A 19,805-nucleotide genomic window follows, 5' to 3' on the forward strand; every position below is an offset into this window, starting at 1 on the left:
TGAAGATGTCAGTGTTGAAGTACACCAGGATGAGGAGGATATGGGTGTTGCTGGCGCTGGGGAGGAAATTGACCAGGAGGATTCTGATGGTGAGGTGGTTTGTTTAAGTCAGGCACCCGGGGAGACACCTGTTGTCCGTGGGAGGAATATGGCCACTGACATGCCTGGTGAAAATACCAAAAAAATCAGCTCTTCGGTGTGGAAGTATTTCAACAGAAATGCGGACAACAGGTGTCAAGCCGTGTGTTGCCTTTGTCAAGCTGTAATAAGTAGGGGTAAGGACGTTAACCACCTCGGAACATCCTCCCTTATACGTCACCTGCAGCGCATTCATAATAAGTCAGTGACAAGTTCAAAAACTTTGGGCGACAGCGGAAGCAGTCCACTGACCAGTAAATCCCTTCCTCTTGTAACCAAGCTCACGCAAACCACCCCACCAACTCCCTCAGTGTCAATTTCCTCCTTCCCCAGGAATGCCAATAGTCCTGCAGGCCATGTCACTGGCAATTCTGACGAGTCCTCTCCTGCCTGGGATTCCTCCGATGCATCCTTGCGTGTAACGCCTACTGCTGCTGGCGCTGCTGTTGTTGCTGCTGGGAGTCGATGGTCATCCCAGAGGGGAAGTCGTAAGCCCACTTGTACTACTTCCAGTAAGCAATTGACTGTTCAACAGTCCTTTGCGAGGAAGATGAAATATCACAGCAGTCATCCTGCTGCAAAGCGGATAACTGAGGCCTTGACAACTATGTTGGTGTTAGACGTGCGTCCGGTATCCGCCGTTAGTTCACAGGGAACTAGACAATTTATTGAGGCAGTGTGCCCCCGTTACCAAATACCATCTAGGTTCCACTTCTCTAGGCAGGCGATACCGAGAATGTACACGGACGTCAGAAAAAGACTCACCAGTGTCCTAAAAAATGCAGTTGTACCCAATGTCCACTTAACCACGGACATGTGGACAAGTGGAGCAGGGCAGGGTCAGGACTATATGACTGTGACAGCCCACTGGGTAGATGTATGGACTCCCGCCGCAAGAACAGCAGCGGCGGCACCAGTAGCAGCATCTCGCAAACGCCAACTCTTTCCTAGGCAGGCTACGCTTTGTATCACCGGTTTCCAGAATACGCACACAGCTGAAAACCTCTTACGGCAACTGAGGAAGATCATCGCGGAATGGCTTACCCCAATTGGACTCTCCTGTGGATTTGTGGCATCGGACAACGCCAGCAATATTGTGTGTGCATTAAATATGGGCAAATTCCAGCACGTCCCATGTTTTGCACATACCTTGAATTTGGTGGTGCAGAATTTTTAAAAAAACGACAGGGGCGTGCAAGAGATGCTGTCGGTGGCCAGAAGAATTGCGGGACACTTTCGGCGTACAGGCACCACGTACAGAAGACTGGAGCACCACCAAAAACTACTGAACCTGCCCTGCCATCATCTGAAGCAAGAAGTGGTAACGAGGTGGAATTCAACCCTCTATATGCTTCAGAGGTTGGAGGAGCAGCAAAAGGCCATTCAAGCCTATACAATTGAGCACGATATAGGAGGTGGAATGCACCTGTCTCAAGCGCAGTGGAGAATGATTTCAACGTTGTGCAAGGTTCTGATGCCCTTTGAACTTGCCACACGTGAAGTCAGTTCAGACACTGCCAGCCTGAGTCAGGTCATTCCCCTCATCAGGCTTTTGCAGAAGAAGCTGGAGACATTGAAGGAGGAGCTAACACGGAGCGATTCCGCTAGGCATGTGGGACTTGTGGATGGAGCCCTTAATTCGCTTAACAAGGATTCACGGGTGGTCAATCTGTTGAAATCAGAGCACTACATTTTGGCCACCGTGCTCGATCCTAGATTTAAAGCCTACCTTGGATCTCTCTTTCCGGCAGACACAAGTCTGCTGGGGTTGAAAGACCTGCTGGTGAGAAAATTGTCAAGTCAAGCGGAACGCGACCTGTCAACATCTCCTCCTTCACATTCTCCCGCAACTGGGGGTGCGAGGAAAAGGCTCAGAATTCCGAGCCCACCCGCTGGCGGTGATGCAGGGCAGTCTGGAGCGACTGCTGATGCTGACATCTGGTCCGGACTGAAGGACCTGACAACGATTACGGACATGTCGTCTACTGTCACTGCATATGATTCTCTCAACATTGAAAGAATGGTGGAGGATTATATGAGTGACCGCATCCAAGTAGGCACGTCACACAGTCCGTACTTATACTGGCAGGAAAAAGAGGCAATTTGGAGGCCCTTGCACAAACTGGCTTTATTCTACCTAAGTTGCCCTCCCACAAGTGTGTACTCCGAAAGAGTGTTTAGTGCCGCCGCTCACCTTGTCAGCAATCGGCGTACGAGGTTACATCCAGAAAATGTGGAGAAGATGATGTTCATTAAAATGAATTATAATCAATTCCTCCGCGGAGACATTGACCAGCAGCAATTGCCTCCACAAAGTACACAGGGAGCTGAGATGGTGGATTCCAGTGGGGACGAATTGATAATCTGTGAGGAGGGGGATGTACACGGTGATATATCGGAGGATGATGATGAGGTGGACATCTTGCCTCTGTAGAGCCAGTTTGTGCAAGGAGAGATTAATTGCTTCTTTTTTGGTGGGGGTCCAAACCAACCCGTCATATCAGTCACAGTCGTGTGGCAGACCCTGTCACTGAAATGATGGGTTGGTTAAAGTGTGCATGTCCTGTTTATACAACATAAGGGTGGGTGGGAGGGCCCAAGGACAATTCCATCTTGCACCTCTTTTTTCTTTAATTTTTCTTTGCGTCATGTGCTGTTTGGGGAGGGTTTTTTGGAAGGGCCATCCTGCGTGACACTGCAGTGCCACTCCTAGATGGGCCCGGTGTTTGTGTCGGCCACTAGGGTCGCTTATCTTACTCACACAGCTACCTCATTGCGCCTCTTTTTTTCTTTGCGTCATGTGCTGTTTGGGGAGGGTTTTTTGGAAGGGCCATCCTGCTTGACACTGCAGTGCCACTCCTAGATGGGCCCGGTGTTTGTGTCGGCCACTAGGGTCGCTTATCTTACTCACACAGCTACCTCATTGCGCCTCTTTTTTTCTTTGCGTCATGTGCTGTTTGGGGAGGGTTTTTTGGAAGGGACATCCTGCGTGACACTGCAGTGACACTCCTAGATGGGCCCGGTGTTTGTGTCGGCCACTAGGGTCGCTTATCTTACTCACACAGCTACCTCATTGCGCCTCTTTTTTTCTTTGCGTCATGTGCTGTTTGGGGAGGGTTTTTTGGAAGGGACATCCTGCGTGACACTGCAGTGCCACTCCTAGATGGGCCCGGTGTTTGTGTCGGCCACTAGGGTCGCTTATCTTACTCACACAGCTACCTCATTGCGCCACTTTTTTTCTTTGCGTCATGTGCTGTTTGGGGAGGGTTTTTTGGAAGGGCCATCCTGCGTGACACTGCAGTGCCACTCCTAGATGGGCCCGGTGTTTGTGTCGGCCACTAGGGTCGCTTATCTTACTCACACAGCTACCTCATTGCGCCTCTTTTTTTCTTTGCGTCATATGCTGTTTGGGGAGGGTTTTTTGGAAGGGACATCCTGCGTGACACTGCAGTGACACTCCTAGATGGGCCCGGTGTTTGTGTCGGCCACTAGGGTCGCTTATCTTACTCACACAGCTACCTCATTGCGCCTCTTTTTTTCTTTGCGTCATGTGCTGTTTGGGGAGGGTTTTTTGGAAGGGCCATCCTGCGTGACACTGCAGTGCCACTCCTAGATGGGCCCGGTGTTTGTGTCGGCCACTAGGGTCGCTTATCTTACTCACACAGCTACCTCATTGCGCCTCTTTTTTTCTTTGCGTCATGTGCTGTTTGGGGAGGGTTTTTTGGAAGGGCCATCCTGCGTGACACTGCAGTGCCACTCCTAGATGGGCCCGGTGTTTGTGTCGGCCACTAGGGTCGCTTATCTTACTCACACAGCTACCTCATTGCGCCTCTTTTTTTCTTTGCGTCATGTGCTGTTTGGGGAGGGTTTTTTGGAAGGGACATCCTGCGTGACACTGCAGTGCCACTCCTAGATGGGCCCGGTGTTTGTGTCGGCCACTAGGGTCGCTTATCTTACTCACACAGCTACCTCATTGCGCCTCTTTTTTTCTTTGCGTCATGTGCTGTTTGGGGAGGGTTTTTTGGAAGGGACATCCTGCGTGACACTGCAGTGCCACTCCTAGATGGGCCAGGTGTTTGTGTCGGCCACTAGGGTCGCTTAGCTTAGTCATCCAGCGACCTCGGTGCAAATTTTAGGACTAAAAATAATATTGTGAGGTGTGAGGTATTCAGAATAGACTGAAAATGAGTGGAAATGATGGTTTTTGAGGTTAATAATACTTTGGGATCAAAATGACCCCCAAATTCTATGATTTAAGCTGTTTTTTAGTTTTTTTGGAAAAAAACACCCGAATCCAAAACACACCCGAATCCGACAAAAAAAATTCGGTTAGGTTTTGCCAAAACGCGGTCGAACCCAAAACACGGCCGCGGAACCGAACCCAAAACCAAAACACAAAACCCGAAAAATTTCCGGCGCTCATCTCTAGCACACACATTACTTTACCTGAAATTAAGGTCACCTGAATATGTTTTCAGTGCAGTTTTATCTATTCTAATGCCTTTAGTGAATGGCCAACAATGAGTGCTATAGTACTGAGATGAGCGGGTTCGGTTTTACTCGGTTTTACTCGGTTCTCAAAACGGCATCTAATTGGCTCACGGATGTCACGTGTTTTGGATAGCCAATAAGATTCGGTTTTGAGAACCGAGTAAAACCGAGTAAAACCGAATCCGCTCATATCAGTTGTCAGTGATTATCCCATTATACCATGTTAGAGGACTTTCGGGATATGGAATAACCCCGACCTTTACTGCAAAGAGAAAAAAAATCATTTCAATCTCACCTTTAAGATTAAAAAAGTGGGTTTTCTCCTTAACAACTGCAACGCCTTCCCTCTGAGAAGACAAATGTATGATCAGAAGCAGATATGGGAAAGAAAATGAAATTAAAAAATGGAGGAAAGAATATGAAAATAAAGTTTGAGAGATTGTAAAAGAGATTGTAAAAGTTAAAATGTAATGTAGTTGGATTGTCTGTGCTGTATTTATACGTGATTCTGCCTCAGTGACAGACTGGGGACCCTAATCAGCTCCAGCACTGTAAGTACATATGACGTAGGTGTGCACACAAGCAGAAAAGGGACATGGCCACGCCTCACAGGGGTGTGTCGCAAGTAACAGGGGTGTGACCATGCCTCATGGGGGCTTGGTGCAAGTCATGATGGCCTGGCTAAGTTTCATGGGCGTGTGTGAGTCACAGGGGCGTGGCTTCACTACAACATTACATACCAGTAGGTGGAGCTGCGGCCTGGCTAAGTTTCATGGGCGTGTGTGAGTCACAGGGGCGTGGCTTCACTACAACACTACATACCAGTAGGTGGAGCTGCTCAACCAGGCTTTCAGGCAGCCAGACCGGCCCATCACGCCATTGGCCCTTCTGCCACTTGGTATAAAAAGTGACCCCCAAAATAGTTATTGCTCATCCTCTATGCCCCTCCTACTCCACGCTACCTCCTTCGTTTGGTTTCTTATGGAAAAAAATTATGACAAAAAAGAAGAAGAAATACATGGAAAAATATAAATGAAATCAACATAAAAACTATTTTCTATGTTGCTCAAGAACAATTCCGCCTTAGTCATGAGCCTAGTTGGCCTATATGGTGTAAACAGCCCGAGACAGAAAGACACACCGCCGTGGAATGGTGAAAGGTAAAAGTGGTGGATGAGAGGACAGTTGTGGAGGACAACGCTGAGTTCTAACCTCTATACGAAGTGTTTTCTTCACGGCATCAGTTACTGCAAAGGGTCCCAGAGCCTTCAGTGTCACAATTGGGTTCGACCTTCCAATGGGGACAATAGCGAATGGGACAGACAAAGCCGATTTTGCAGCTACGGTTACAGTCTGCTCTACAGGGTTATTATCAGCTGTAATAGGGCTGCAGATGTCTTCTGTCTTCTCCATGAACAATTTTACCTGGAACAGGACAGAATAGGGGAGAGTTATGTAGACTGAGGCTTTGCAGGGAGAACGTCACCATAACTGCATTGTGTGTATGGAGTGTGTCGTGTTCATGAATAAAGGACCACTGGCAAGCATTACATGTCACTGAGCTACAAGACCTCCTAGATCCACAGCACATTTTAGGGGTGTGTTGGTTGTGAAATTGCCTTCCTCTTGTATTTTGACCAGACTCGGATTAAGATTTGTGGGGGCCCCAAGGTAATTTACCTTGGGGTGGGGGACCGGGGGGGGGGGGGGGGAGGGGGGCATGCCAAAGAAATCATCAATACGACATGCTGACGATGTTATTACAAAGTATAATGTGTGAATGCTCCCACTACAGTGCTCCAATGCTGGTGAAGTAGCTATATATGAGTGGAGGGGGGGGGGGTGTACCCAAGTGTACGGGGGGCCCTGGGCTACTGCCCCGGCTGTCCTTTTGTTAATCCGGTGCTTATTTTGGCTATGTAAACTATTGTCCATATTATGACATGTGGGCAACCGGATGATAAATGGCCAGCACTGTTGTTTTAATGAAGGCTCACCAGGTCAGTCGTCTAATGGTCAAAGCAATAATTGATCAAAGGTCCTTGTTGAACCCCTAAAGCAGAGGTGGAGTTCCAGCTGCTGTACAACCAACAGCTGACGTTATACCACAGGACAATGGGGTCATTCCGAGTTGGTCGCTCGTTATTTTTTTCTCGCAACGGAGCGATTAGTCGCTAATGCGCATGCGCAATGTCCGCAGTGCGACTGCGCCAAGTAAATTTGCTATGCAGTTAGGTATTTTACTCACGGCATTACGAGGATTTTTCTTCGTTCTGGTGATCGTAATGTGATTGACAGGAAGTGGGTGTTTCTGGGCGGAAACTGGCCGTTTTATGGGTGTGTGTGAAAAAACGCTACCGTTTCTGGGAAAAACGCGGGAGTGGCTGGAGAAATGGGGGAGTGTCTGGCCGAACGCTGGGTGTGTTTGTGACGTCAAACCAGGAACGACACTGACTGAACTGATCGCAGATGCCGAGTAAGTCTGGAGCTACTCAGAAACTGCTAAGAAGTGTCTATTCGCAATTCTGCTAATCTTTCGTTCGCAATTTTGATAAGCTAAGATTCACTCCCAGTAGGCGGCGGCTTAGCGTGTGCAAAGCTGCTAAAAGCAGCTTGCGAGCGAACAACTCGGAATGACCCCCATGTGCTGGAATCAGGGATGCATGTGCAGCTGCGATTACTTTTTCAGTGGATTTGCAAAAATACGTGCAGAAACCACCACTTCCCGCGTCTCAAGTCCACCGCTCACATATATAAGAAAAAACATCGGGAACATTGGGCGCACATTGGTCACACCATCTAGAAAACCCTATGCTGTCTCAGACTGAGAATCTTTCCTCAGACCCCGGGGCTTTTCCAGCTGTGAACGATGTAGTGACTGCATAGGCAAAGCCCAGAAAACGTTCCTGACACGCCTGTACTTTTGTACCCACCCCGTTGCCGCCCCCAGACGCTGGCTACCTGTCACTCACTTTGCGAACAAATCCTCTGTGTGTCCGCAATTGCTAATCATTCGCTGTGCGACTTTGGCGCATGCGCATTGGTGATTTTTTTTTTCACTGCGGCCTAATATGCCTGCCTGCCATGGCGTGTAATTACCACTGCTGTAGCGACCACTGGATGGGTGTGCAGAGAAGAGATCACAGTTCTCTCACCTCCAGATCCCGATCATAGTAATTGTACAAGACCGGTCTGAGCTCCACCTGCTCAAATCTCTTCACGGAATACGGGAGCCGGAGGTGAATATGGAAGTCCTTGAAGACGCTGACTCTCACCGGATTAGCCACGCAGAATCCTGTAGGCAATGAGAGTTTCAGAGAACATTAGCTGATGAAACCTCAGGAAAAGAAGCTAGGAGAGAGAGAGAGAAGGTCCACATGTGCAATGTATGGTAAATGGGAATTATTTGGCGGCATTCCATAATGACATCACATCGTCATTACTCCAAATGTATTCACCCAAACCGTCAACTTAGGAGCCTCACGGAAACACTGTGTAGAAATAGAAGTATGCACACAGGCAACCACCAGAGTTAGCATGTTCGGCAGTACTGGGGTGTAATACGGAGAACAATCTGCCATTGCTCAGTCAGCCTCACTGACCAGTAATTGCCCCATTGACTGGTGAGTGACGTGATGCTGACCACAGATAGCTGAGACGGGTCTGTAAATATTGCAGTCATTGGTGCAAACAATTACAGCTGAGTTCTAGTGTAGAATCCCTGCAATCAGTGGGGGCAATTCTGATCGCTGCTAGCTGTTTTTTGCAATCCTGCGTTCACATAGTCGCCGTCCATAGGGGAGTGTATTTTAGCTGTGCAAGTGTGCGATTGCATGTGTAGCAGAGCTGTACAAAAAGATTTTGTGCAGTTTTTGAGTAGCCCAGGACTTACTCAGCCGCTGCGATTACTCAGGCTGCTGGGACCAGAATTGACATCAGACACCCGCCCTGCAAACACTTGGGAATGCCTGCGTTTTTCCAGCCATTCCCAGAAAACGGTCAGTTGACACCAACAAACGCCTTCCTCCTGTCAATTACCTTGCGATCGGCTGTGCGAATGGATCCTTTGCACAAACCCATCACTGAGCGGCGATCCGCTTTGTACCTGTGCGATGCGCCTGCGCATTGCGGTGCATACGCATGCGCAGTTCTGACCTGATTGCATCGCTGCAAAAAACGCTCGCGAGCGATTAGGTCTGACTTACCCCCAGTATCTTGATACTTTGGACCATTCAGCTCTACTAACATATTAAGACAGTTTTGGAAGGGACTTGATAATGCACCAGTTCATGCCAGGCAATGTGTGCGGGCATGGTTTTAGGAGAGGGTTGTTGGCCTGTCCAGGGTGCCCACCTTAAGCCACCTCGCCAGCTCTGCAGAGGAGACTGGGTATAATAGCACCTGCATTGCATTCATATTGCTAAATGTGTGTATTTTCCCTTACGCATCCATGTGGCCGGATTGTCAGTGTGTATCTCTGTACAGCGCCGCGGAATATGTGTGCGCTATATAAATAACTGGTAATGAATAAATAAATATCTGCTCCAGCCTTATCAATGGCGCAAACTGTATATCAGACAATGACCGTATCACAGCTCTGCCCAGTCCACAATCTACACAACCTGCACATTGCCTTTGTGCGAACGCCCCATAAGCACCTAGTAACTGTCCACCCCTTCAGCTACAAGTAGAGATGCGGCTGAGCTGCGCACGATTCTGCATCGCCTGCCATAGACACACAAAGTCCATCTGCAAAGCTTGCGCATTTATTTCAATTCTTAACAGTGAGCTATCGCAGAGTATCCGGGAGACTCCCAAATCTCACGTGGTTCTCCCAGGCGCAAATCACTCGGAGGCCTACTGCTGGCTCCCATTTCCCAAGTGAAGTAAGTGGTCCGGCCCATCATAGCCCTGCCTCTTCACCCCCTCCCCCCGGCATCACAATGCCAGTAATCATGGCATTTTACTAGCAAAACACGGCTAGTATAAGCATTGCCCTTTTAAATATCAGGTGTAAACACAATCAGAAGCGCCGGAATTTACAACCCAATGATTTGTAATAAACCCCTGAGATTCTCGCTTACCTTTCCCCTGGGACACTCCTATTCCTTGTATCTCCCACGTAGTGATAGAGTCTGGAACGTACACAACGGTGCTGTACAAAGTGCATAGAAAATTATTATTATTTTTATTATTATTATTCTGCAATACTTGTCATTAGAGAATGCTCCTTGTGATACCAATTATGATCAAACTTTTTCTATTATCCAAGTCTTATAAAAGCTTTTTATCACTGTAAAATTACGGCACTATGGTGGTCATTCCGAGTTGATCGCTTGCTAGCAGTTATTAGCAGCCGTGCAAACGCTATGCCGCCGCCCACTGGGAGTGTATTTTATCTTAGCAGAAGTGCGAACGGTTGTATCGCAGAGCGGCTACAAATTTTTTTTGTGCAGTTTCAGAGTAGCTCAAAACCTACTCAGCGCCTGCGATCACTTCAGACTATTCAGTTCCTGTTTTGACGTCACAAACCCGCCCAGCGTTCGCCCAGCCACGCCTGCGTTTTTCCTGGCACGCCTGCGTTTTTCCAAACACTCCCTGAAAACGGTCAGTTGCCACCCAGAAACACCCACTTCATGTCAATCACTCTGCGGCCAGCAGTGCGACTGAAATGCTTCGTTAGACCCTGTGCAAAACTACATCGTTCACTGTGTTCGTACGACGCGCGTGCGCATTGCGCCACAAACGCAGGCGCAGAACAGCCATTTTTTAGCCTGATCGCTGCACTGCGAACAACTGCAGCTAGCAATCAACTCGGAATGACCACCTATGTGTGGAGTTTGTACGTTATCCCCATGTTTGGGGAAGTTTTCCCTGGAGACACTGGTTCCCTCCCACACTCCAACAACATAACTGTAGGTTCATTAGTTTCTGACAAAAAATAACCACAGTGTATATGTGTGTCCAATCCATGTGACAGGGAATGTACTGCAGATTGTAAGCGCCCCTGGATCAGGGACTGTTGTGAATGATTGAAATAGTCCCTGTAAAGAGCTGTGTAATATTTTAATGAATAAAGAAATAAAATACCCCAAGAGTAAAGCACAACGGAATATGATGACGCTATAGAAATACAGTGTTAAATATATAAATTACACTTCCTATAAAAAGTTTTCATCCCATCAGTATTTCCCATCATCGGGGTTATTCCGAGTTGATTGCTCGCTAGCTACTTTTTGCTGCGATCAGTCGCCACCCACGGTGGAGTGTATTTGCAAGTGTGCGAACGCCTGTGCAGCCGAGCTCTGCAAAAATATTTTGTGCAGTTTCTGAACTTACTCAACCGCTGCAATCACTTGGACATGCCTGCGTTCTCCCAAACACTCCCAGAAAACGGTCAGTTGACACCCACAAACGCCCTCTTCCTGTCAATCTCCTTGCGATCGGCTGTGCGAATGGATTCTTCGTTAAATACATCGCTCAGCAACAATCCGCTTTGTACCCATACGACGCACCAGCGCATTGCGGTGCATACGCATGCGCAGTAATGACCTGATCGCTGCGCTGCGAAAAACAGCAGCGTGCGAACAGGTTGGAATGACCCCCCATGTTTTTGTTCTTTACGCTTCTGCCTCGGTGGAAACACTTTTCTGGAATCTGGTGCCCTATAGAACTGTGTAAAATGCTGCCTACTAGAGCTTCATCAATGCTGAATAGTCCCACCCACAGCTGAAAATTCCGTCATGGTGCACGGAACGCAATGAAGAGGAGATCTATTTGTGGTCCGGCCATAAGAGAACAGGCAGATATACTATAGGCATTTGCAGTGACAGACAGAACATGATGCAATTTGGAGCACAGCCAGAACGCTAATAAACCCATAAGTGCAATACTAGAAACACTAGTTATACTATTATACAACAAACTATTATATATAGAGTCAGACCTGCTTACTGTGCTTGATAATGTAATAAAAGCACTGATCTTCAGGTTTAAATAAGATTTTACTCACCGGTAAATCTATTTCTCGTAGTCCGTAGTGGATGCTGGGGACTCCGTAAGGACCATGGGGAATAGACGGGCTCCGCAGGAGACTGGGCACTCCAAGAAAGATTTAGTACTACTGGTGTGCACTGGCTACTCCCTCTATGCCCCTCCTCCAGATCTCAGTTAAGGAAACTGTGCCCGGAAGAGCTGACATTACAAGGAAAGGATTTTGGAACCCAGGGTAAGACTCATACCAGCCACACCAATCACACCGTATAACTCGTGATAAACTTACCCAGTTAACAGTATGAACAAGCAACAGAGCATCAACCAATGGATGCCAACATAACATAACCCTTTATTAAGCAATAACTATATACAAGTATTGCAGAAAGTCCGCACTTGGGACGGGCGCCCAGCATCCACTACGGACTACGAGAAATAGATTTACCGGTGAGTAAAATCTTATTTTCTCTAACGTCCTAGTGGATGCTGGGGACTCCGTAAGGACCATGGGGATTATACCAAAGCTCCCAAACGGGCGGGAGAGTGCGGATGACTCTGCAGCACCGAATGGGCAAACACAAGGTCCTCCTCAGCCAGGGTATCAAACTTGTAGAATTTTGCAAATGTGTTTGAACCCGACCAAGTAGCAGCTCGGCAAAGCTGTAATGCCGAGACCCCTCGGGCAGCCGCCCAAGAAGAGCCCACCTTCCTTGTGGAATGGGCTTTCACTGATTTTGGATGCGGCAATCCAGCCGCAGAATGAGCCTGCTGAATCGTGTTACAGATCCAGCGAGCAATAGTTTGCTTAGAAGCAGGAGCACCCAGCTTGTTGGATGCATACAGGATAAACAGCGAGTCAGTCTTCCTGACTCCAGCCGTTCTGGTTACCTAAATCTTCAAAGCCCGGACTACGTCAAACAGCTTGGAATCCTCCAAGTCACAAGTAGCCGCAGGCACCACAATAGGTTGGTTCAAATGAAAAGATGACACCACCTTTGGCAGAAATTGCAGACGAGTCCGCAATTCTGCCCTGTCCATATAGAAAACCAGATAGGGGCTTTTACATGACAAAGCCGCCAATTCTGACACACGCCTAGCCGAAGCTAAGGCCAACAGCATGACCACTTTCCACGTGAGATACTTTAGCTTCACAGTCTTAAGTGGCTCAAACCAGTGGGATTTCAGGAAACCCAACACCACGTTAAGATCCCAAGGTGCCACCGGTGGCACAAAAGGGGGCTGAATATGCAGCACTCCCTTAACAAACGTCTGAACCTCAGGCAGTGAAGCCAGTTGTTTTTGAAAGAAAATGGATAGGGCCGAAATCTGGACCTTTATGGACCCTAATTTTAGGCCCATAGTCACACCTGACTGTAGGAAGTGCAGGAATCGACCCATCTGGAATTCCTCTGTAGGGGCCTTCCTGGCCTCACATCAAGCAACATATTTTCGCCATATGCGGTGATAATGCTTTGCTGTCACGTCCTTCCTAGCCTTTATCAGCGTAGGAATAACTTCATCCTGAATGCCTTTTTCCGCTAGGATCCGGCGTTCAACCGCCATGCCGTCAAACGCAGCCGCAGTAAGTCTTGAAACAGACAGGGCCCTTGTTGCAACAGGTCCTGTCTGAGAGGCAGAGGCCATGGGTCCTCTGTGAGCATTTGTTGCAGTTCCGGGTACCAAGTCCTTCTTGGCCAATCCGGAACAATGAGTATTGTTCTCACTCCTCTTTTTCTTATGATTCTCAGCACCTTTGGTATGAGAGGAAGAGGAGGAAACACATCAGTCACGTGCGGTGAAGTCAACGGCTGGGGAGGCACTTTTGAGATGAATATGCATATATGTGAAATAGAAAGCACCCAAAAAAAAGTACATGTATAAAAAAATTGGAGGAAAAAAAGAAGAAGCTCCATACGTAATAATAATAATAATAATAATGATAATAATAATAATTATTATTATTATTATTATTATTATTATCCTAACACTGAATTGAGAGTGGTACACACACAGTATAAGTACTCCTATCAATCTAATGAGTGAGATCTGAGCCCACGCATTGTCCCATATCAGCTGCATACCTGCTGGTCTCCTCACTGGCTGTGCTGGTGTAGGTCGGGTCTCGGCAGCCCTATCTCTTGGGAGCCACAGGGGGCGAGGGGCTTCAGAGTCATCAAGGGGGATCCAGGGAAGATGAGGGCAGCAGCGCCAGGACAAGCCTTCAAAAGAGACTGAGCTTGGCGGCTAGCAGGGTACTCAGGTCTGCGTGCATATCCCCGGGGATACAGCAAGGCTTCCTAGGCTGCACGATGTCACCTCCTCCTAGTGTGCCGTGCGGTGCTGACAGCGCAGGGAGGAAGGCTTCCTCTGTGGTGCGGGGGCGGGTGGGAGCTCAATGTGTGCCTCCGGCTTTTTCTCACAGCGTTAGCTGTAATTGGTCCATCATAGCTAAAGGCACGCCCACCAACTGTGAGGCATGCCTCACATTGCTCTATTTCTAAGCTGTATTATTAGTCATGGTGTGGCCCCGCCCAGCTCTTAGCACAGTGACAGGCTGTGTATGACTATGAGATGTGAGGCAGAGCTGTTGCTGCCTCACAGATCGTTTCTCACTGCAATGACAGGGAACCCTGCAAATCTGCCAAGCTGTAACTATAAAAATGATTGCAATATTACAAAGAAGATACTTATAAGTTATAAATATCTTCTTTGTATTAATCTAATAATTTTTATAGTCAAAACTGTAGTATGACAGGCAGTATGACAGCGGAGGCTCTGCCTACCCTGACTGCACGTCCCTGAAACACACAGACCGACTGGAACACCCACGGTGTCACTAGTGCGTCCACAGCTATCGCCTGAGGGTCCCTTGACCTGGCGCAATACCTTTTTAGCTTTTTGTTGAGGCGGGACGCCATCATGTCCACCTGTGGCAGTTCCCATCGATTTGCAATCTGCGTGAAGACTTCCTGATGAAGTCCCCACTCTCCCGGGTGGAGGTCGTGCCTGCTGAGGAAGTCTGCTTCCCAGTTGTCCACTCCCGGAATGAACACTGCTGACAGTGCGCTTACGTGATTCTCCGCCCAGCGAAGAATTCTGGTGGCTTCTACCATCGCCACCCTGCTCCTTGTGCCGCCTTGGCGGTTTACATGAGCCACTGCGGTCTGACTGGATAAGAACCGGTTGGTCGCGAAGCAGGGTCTCCGCTTGACTTAGGGCGTTGTATATGGCCCTTAGTTCCAGGATATTGATGTGAAGGCAAGTCTCCTGCCTTGACCACAGCCCTTGGAAATTTCTTCCCTGTGTGACTACCCCCCACCCTCGGAGGCTTGCATCCGTGGTCACCAGGACCCAGTCCTGAATGCCGAATCTGCGACCTTCGAGAAGGTGAGCACTCTGCAGTCACCACAGGAGAGACACCCTGGCTCTGGGGGAAGGGAATGGCCTCGAATGATGCCACCCTCCTTCCCAGGACTCGAGTGCAGTGATGCACTGACACCTGTTTTGGTTTTAATAGATTCCTGACCAGTGTCACGAGCTTCTGAGCTCTCTCTATCGGGAGATAAACCCTTTTCTGGTCTGTGTCTAGGAACATGCCTAGGAGAGGCAGATGAGCTGTAAGAACCAACTGCGACATTGAAATATATAGAATCCAGCCGTGTTGCCGTTTCACTTCCAGAGAAAGTGATACGCTGTTCAGCAACTGCTCTCTTGATCTCGCTTTTATGAGGAGATTGTCCAAGTACGTGATAATAGTGACACCTTGCTTCCGCAGGAGCACCATCATTTCCGCCATTACCTTGGTGAATATTCTCAAGGCCGTGGAGAGACCAACGGCAACGTCTGAAATTGGTAATGACCATCCCGTACCGCAATTCTGAGGTACGCCTGATGAGGTGGATAAATGGGGACATGAAGGTATGCATCCTTTATGTCCCGAGTCACCATAAAATCTCCCCCTTTCAGGCTTGCAATAACCGCTCTTAGCGATTCCATCTTGAACTTGAACCCTTTCAGGTATATGTTCAGGGATTTTAAATTCAATATGGGTCCGACCGAACCGTCTGGTTTCGGGACTACAACATGGTCGAATAATAACCCCCTCCTTGTTGAAGGAGGGGAACCTTGACCACCACCTGTTGAAGATACAATTTATGAATTGCAGTTAACACTGTTTCCCTCTCGTGGGGGGAAGCCGGCAGGGCCGTCGGTGAGGGGGCATCTTCTCAAAGTCCAGCTTGTATCCCTGAGACACAATATCTATTGCCCAGGGATCTAACAGGGAGTGAACCCACTTGTGGCTGAACTGACGAAGGCGTGCCCCCACCGGGCCTAGCTCCGTCTTGCGGTGGATTTTTGTAGAGGCCGGGGAGGACTTCTGTTCCTGGGAACTAGCTGTGTTGTGCAGCTTCTTTCCTGTGCCCCCGCCTCTGGCAAGAAAGGACGCACCTCGGACTTTCTTGTTTCTTTATTCGAAAGGCTGCATTTGATAATGTCGTGCTTTCCTAGGCTGTGCAGGAATATAAGGCAAAATATCAGAATTACCAGCTATAGCTGTGTAGACCAGGTCCGAGAACCCTTCTCCACACAATCCTCAGCCTTCCCCATGCCTCTTAAGTCGGCATCATCTGTCCATTGCATATTCTACAGGACACGTCAAGCAGAAATCGACATAGCTGTGACTCTAGGACCCAGTATACTCATGTCTCTTTGGGCATGTTTTATATATATATATCTATCACTTAAGACAACATCTTTAATATCTCTCTCTCTCTCTCTCTCTCTCTCTCTCTCTATATATATATATATATATATATATATCTATATGCATACTAGGGTCTCAATCTCTGCTGATAAGGTACCTGTCCACGCTGCCACAGCGCTATAAACCCATGCCGACACAATCGCCGGTCTGAGTAGTATACTAGAAAGTGCACGCTATCTGCAGGATCCCTGAGAATAGCTGTTATGTCAGGGCTACCTTTTGGGCAAACGTGACACCCTAGGGGAAGATTCCCAACACATCCTGGCCCTAGTGGGGAAAGGATACTGCCTGAGAATTCTTTGTGGGAAGCTGCAGTCTCTTGTCTGGAGATTCCCGCTCTTTTTCCTCATGAGAGGAGGGAAATTTACCTCAGATTTCTTCCCCTTAACATGTGTACCCTTGTGTCAGGGACAGATGAGTCATCAGTGATATGCAAATCATGTTTTATTACAATAATCATATATTGAATACCTTTCAGCCATCTTGGCTGTAACTTTGCATTATCGTAGTCGACACTGGAGTCAAACTCCGTGTCGATATCAGTGTTTATTATTTTGGATAGTGAGCATTGTGAGACTCTGAAGGTCTCTGTGACACAGGGACAGACATGGGTAGATTTCCTGTCTGTTCTCTAATCTTTTGTGCAATAAATTCACCTCAGCACTTACACATATCCAAACAGGTGTTGGCGTTGTCGACGGAGACACCCTCTCACACACATATTTGCTCTATCTCCTCCTTAGGGGAGCCTTTACCTCAGACATGTCGACACACACGTACCGACACACCACACACACAGGGGATGCTCTATTTGAAGACAGTTCCCCCGCAAGGCCCTTTGGAGAGACAGAGAGAGAGTATGCCAGCACACACCCCAGCGCTATATGACCCAGGAATCACACAGTAACTTAGTGTTAACCCAGTAGCTGCTGTATATATTGTTTTTACGCCAAATTTATGTGCCCCCCCTCTCTTTTACACCCTCTCTATCGTGCAGGGGAGAGCCTGGGGAGCTTCCTCTCAGCGGAGCTGTGGAGAGAAAATGGCGCTGGTGAGTGCTGAGGAAGAATGCCCCCGCCCCCTCAGTGGCGGGCTTCTCCCGCGATTTTGTGTAAAATTAATGGCGGGGGCTCATGCATATAACAGTGTCCAACTGTATATATGCTGCTTTTGCCAGGAGGTACTTAATTGCTGCCCAGGGCGCCCCCCCCTGCGCTCTGCACCCTACAGTGACCGGAGTGTGTGGGTTAGTGTGGGAGCAATGGCGCACAGCTGCAGTGCTGTGCGCTACCTCATGTGAAGACAGGAGTCTTCTGCCGCCGATTTCGATGTCTTCTTGCTTCTGCCGGCTTCTGTCTTCTGGCTCTGCGAGGGGGACGGCGGCGCGGCTCCGGGAACGGACGACCAAGGTTAAGATCCTGTGTTCGAACCCTCTGGAGCTAATGGTGTCCAGTAGCCTAAGAAGCGCATCCTAGCCGCAGTTAGTAGGTTTGCTTCTCTCCCCTCAGTCCCACGTAGCAGAGAGTCTGTTGCCAGCAGAAGCTCTCTGAAAATAAAAAACCTAACTAAAATACTTTCCTATTAGCAAGCTCAGGAGAGCCCACTAAAAGCACCCAGCTCTGGCCGGGCACAGATTCTAACTGAGGTCTGGAGGAGGGGCATAGAGGGAGGAGCCAGTGCACACCAGTAGTACTAAATCTTTCTTGGAGTGCCCAGTCTCCTGCGGAGCCCGTCTATTCCCCATGGTCCTTGCGGAGTCCCCAGCATCCACTAGGACGTTAGAGAAATACACTTTAACCCGTGCTTTAAAACATAAAAGAGACTAGTAAACATATCAGTCCGCCTCCGACTCCCTAGCCCCCTAATTGGTCTGCCCAGCCGCACCCTCCCACGTAGATTTGTAAAGGATAATGTAACTGACATGACAGCAGGATTTCAGATCCATTTATACCTGAGCTTTTTGGTCACACTGACGGTCTTCCATAGCCAGCTTTCTGGGAAAGATGAGCGACTCTGGACATCACTATCATCGACGAAATCATCATCTTCCTCATTTTTCTGGGCTATAGGTGCATTGTAGAAAACAGAACAAAGGGGGTCATTCCGAGTTGATCGCTCGCTAGCAGTTTTTAGCAGCCATACAAACGCAAAGTTGCCGCCCACGGGGGAGTGTATCTTCGCTTTGCAGAAGTGCGAACGCCTGTGCAACAGAACGCCTGCAAACACATTTTGTGCAAAACAAGACCAGCCCTGTAGTTACTCTTCGTGTGCGTTGATTCTAACGTTGGAGGGTTGGCTTTTGACGTCACACACCCGCCCAGCGTTCACCCAGCCATGCCTGTGTTTTCCCTGGCACGCCTGCGTTTTTCCAAACACTCCCAGAAAACGGTCAGTTGACACCCAGAAACTCCCCCTTCCTGTCAATCTTTTTGCGGCCACCAGTGCGAATGAAATCGTCGCTAGAACCTGTGCAAAACCACAAAGGACTTTGTACCCGCACGTCGCGTGTGCGCATTGCGGGGCATACGCATGCGCAGATTTGCCGATTTTTACACTGATCGCTATGCAGCGAACATCGGCAGCTAGCGATCAACTCGGAATGACCCCCATAAGCAGCTGGCACAGAGTGAGCCTGTTGGCATACTGTATTTTGCGCATACCCAAAACAGGGGGTGCATGCAGGTGCGTCTATGTAGATTGACAGTATTCTACTTGCGTGATGATGCCCTGGATAGGGCTGGGGTGGAAGCATTCTAAAGTAGGCTAAATACACTTTGGTGGTCATTCCGAGTTGTTCGCTCGTTGACGATTTTCGCTATTCTGCGATTTGTTGCTAAATGCACATGCGCATGGTACGCAGCGCACATGCGCTAAGTAATTTAACACAAAACTTTGTAGATTTACACAAGCTCGAGCGACGTTTTTTCCTCGCTCGAGTGATCGTAGTGTGATTGACATGAAGTGGATGTTTCTGGGCGAAAACTGTCCGTTTTCAGGGAGTGTGCTAAAAAAAAGCAGGCGTTCCAGGTAAAAACGGGGGAGTGGCTGGAGAAACTGGGGAGTGGCTGGCCGAACGCTGGGCGTGTTTGTGACGTCAAGCCAGGAACTAAACGGACTGAGGTGATCGCAATCTAGGAGTAGGTCTGGAGCTACTCAGAAACTGCAGGGAATTATTTAGTAGCAGTTCTCCAAATTTTTCGTTCGCTATTCTGCTAAGCTAAGATACACTCCCAGAGGGCGGCGGCCTAGCGTGTGCAATGCTGCTAAAAGAAGGTAGCGAGCGAACAACTCGGAATGACCACCTTAGTGCACATTTGAGCAAATGTGGTACATGCAGACCAGGAAAAAAGTTGCAAACACAAATTAAGCGCTGTACATTGAATTATATGTGTGTGGATAGGGCAAGCGCAAGTAGTGG

General features: G+C 48.5%; 1 protein-coding gene across 1 annotated transcript in view; it reads right to left on the bottom strand.

Moving 5' to 3' along the window:
* Positions 1-19,805, bottom strand: part of LOC134949536 (complement C4-like) — a 198,375-nt gene that overhangs the window by 82,424 nt on the left and 96,146 nt on the right. The window contains exons 18-22 of the mRNA XM_063938161.1: positions 18,339-18,450; positions 9,714-9,784; positions 7,785-7,924; positions 5,842-6,054; positions 4,925-4,976 (exon numbers count right to left, since the gene is read on the bottom strand). Coding sequence (XP_063794231.1) covers positions 4,925-4,976; positions 5,842-6,054; positions 7,785-7,924; positions 9,714-9,784; positions 18,339-18,450 — 588 coding nt within the window. The remainder of the gene's footprint in view (positions 1-4,924; positions 4,977-5,841; positions 6,055-7,784; positions 7,925-9,713; positions 9,785-18,338; positions 18,451-19,805) is intronic.

The sequence above is a fragment of the Pseudophryne corroboree genome, chromosome 8 (genome assembly GCF_028390025.1).
Source record: "Pseudophryne corroboree isolate aPseCor3 chromosome 8, aPseCor3.hap2, whole genome shotgun sequence".
Lineage (NCBI taxonomy): Eukaryota > Metazoa > Chordata > Amphibia > Anura > Myobatrachidae > Pseudophryne > Pseudophryne corroboree.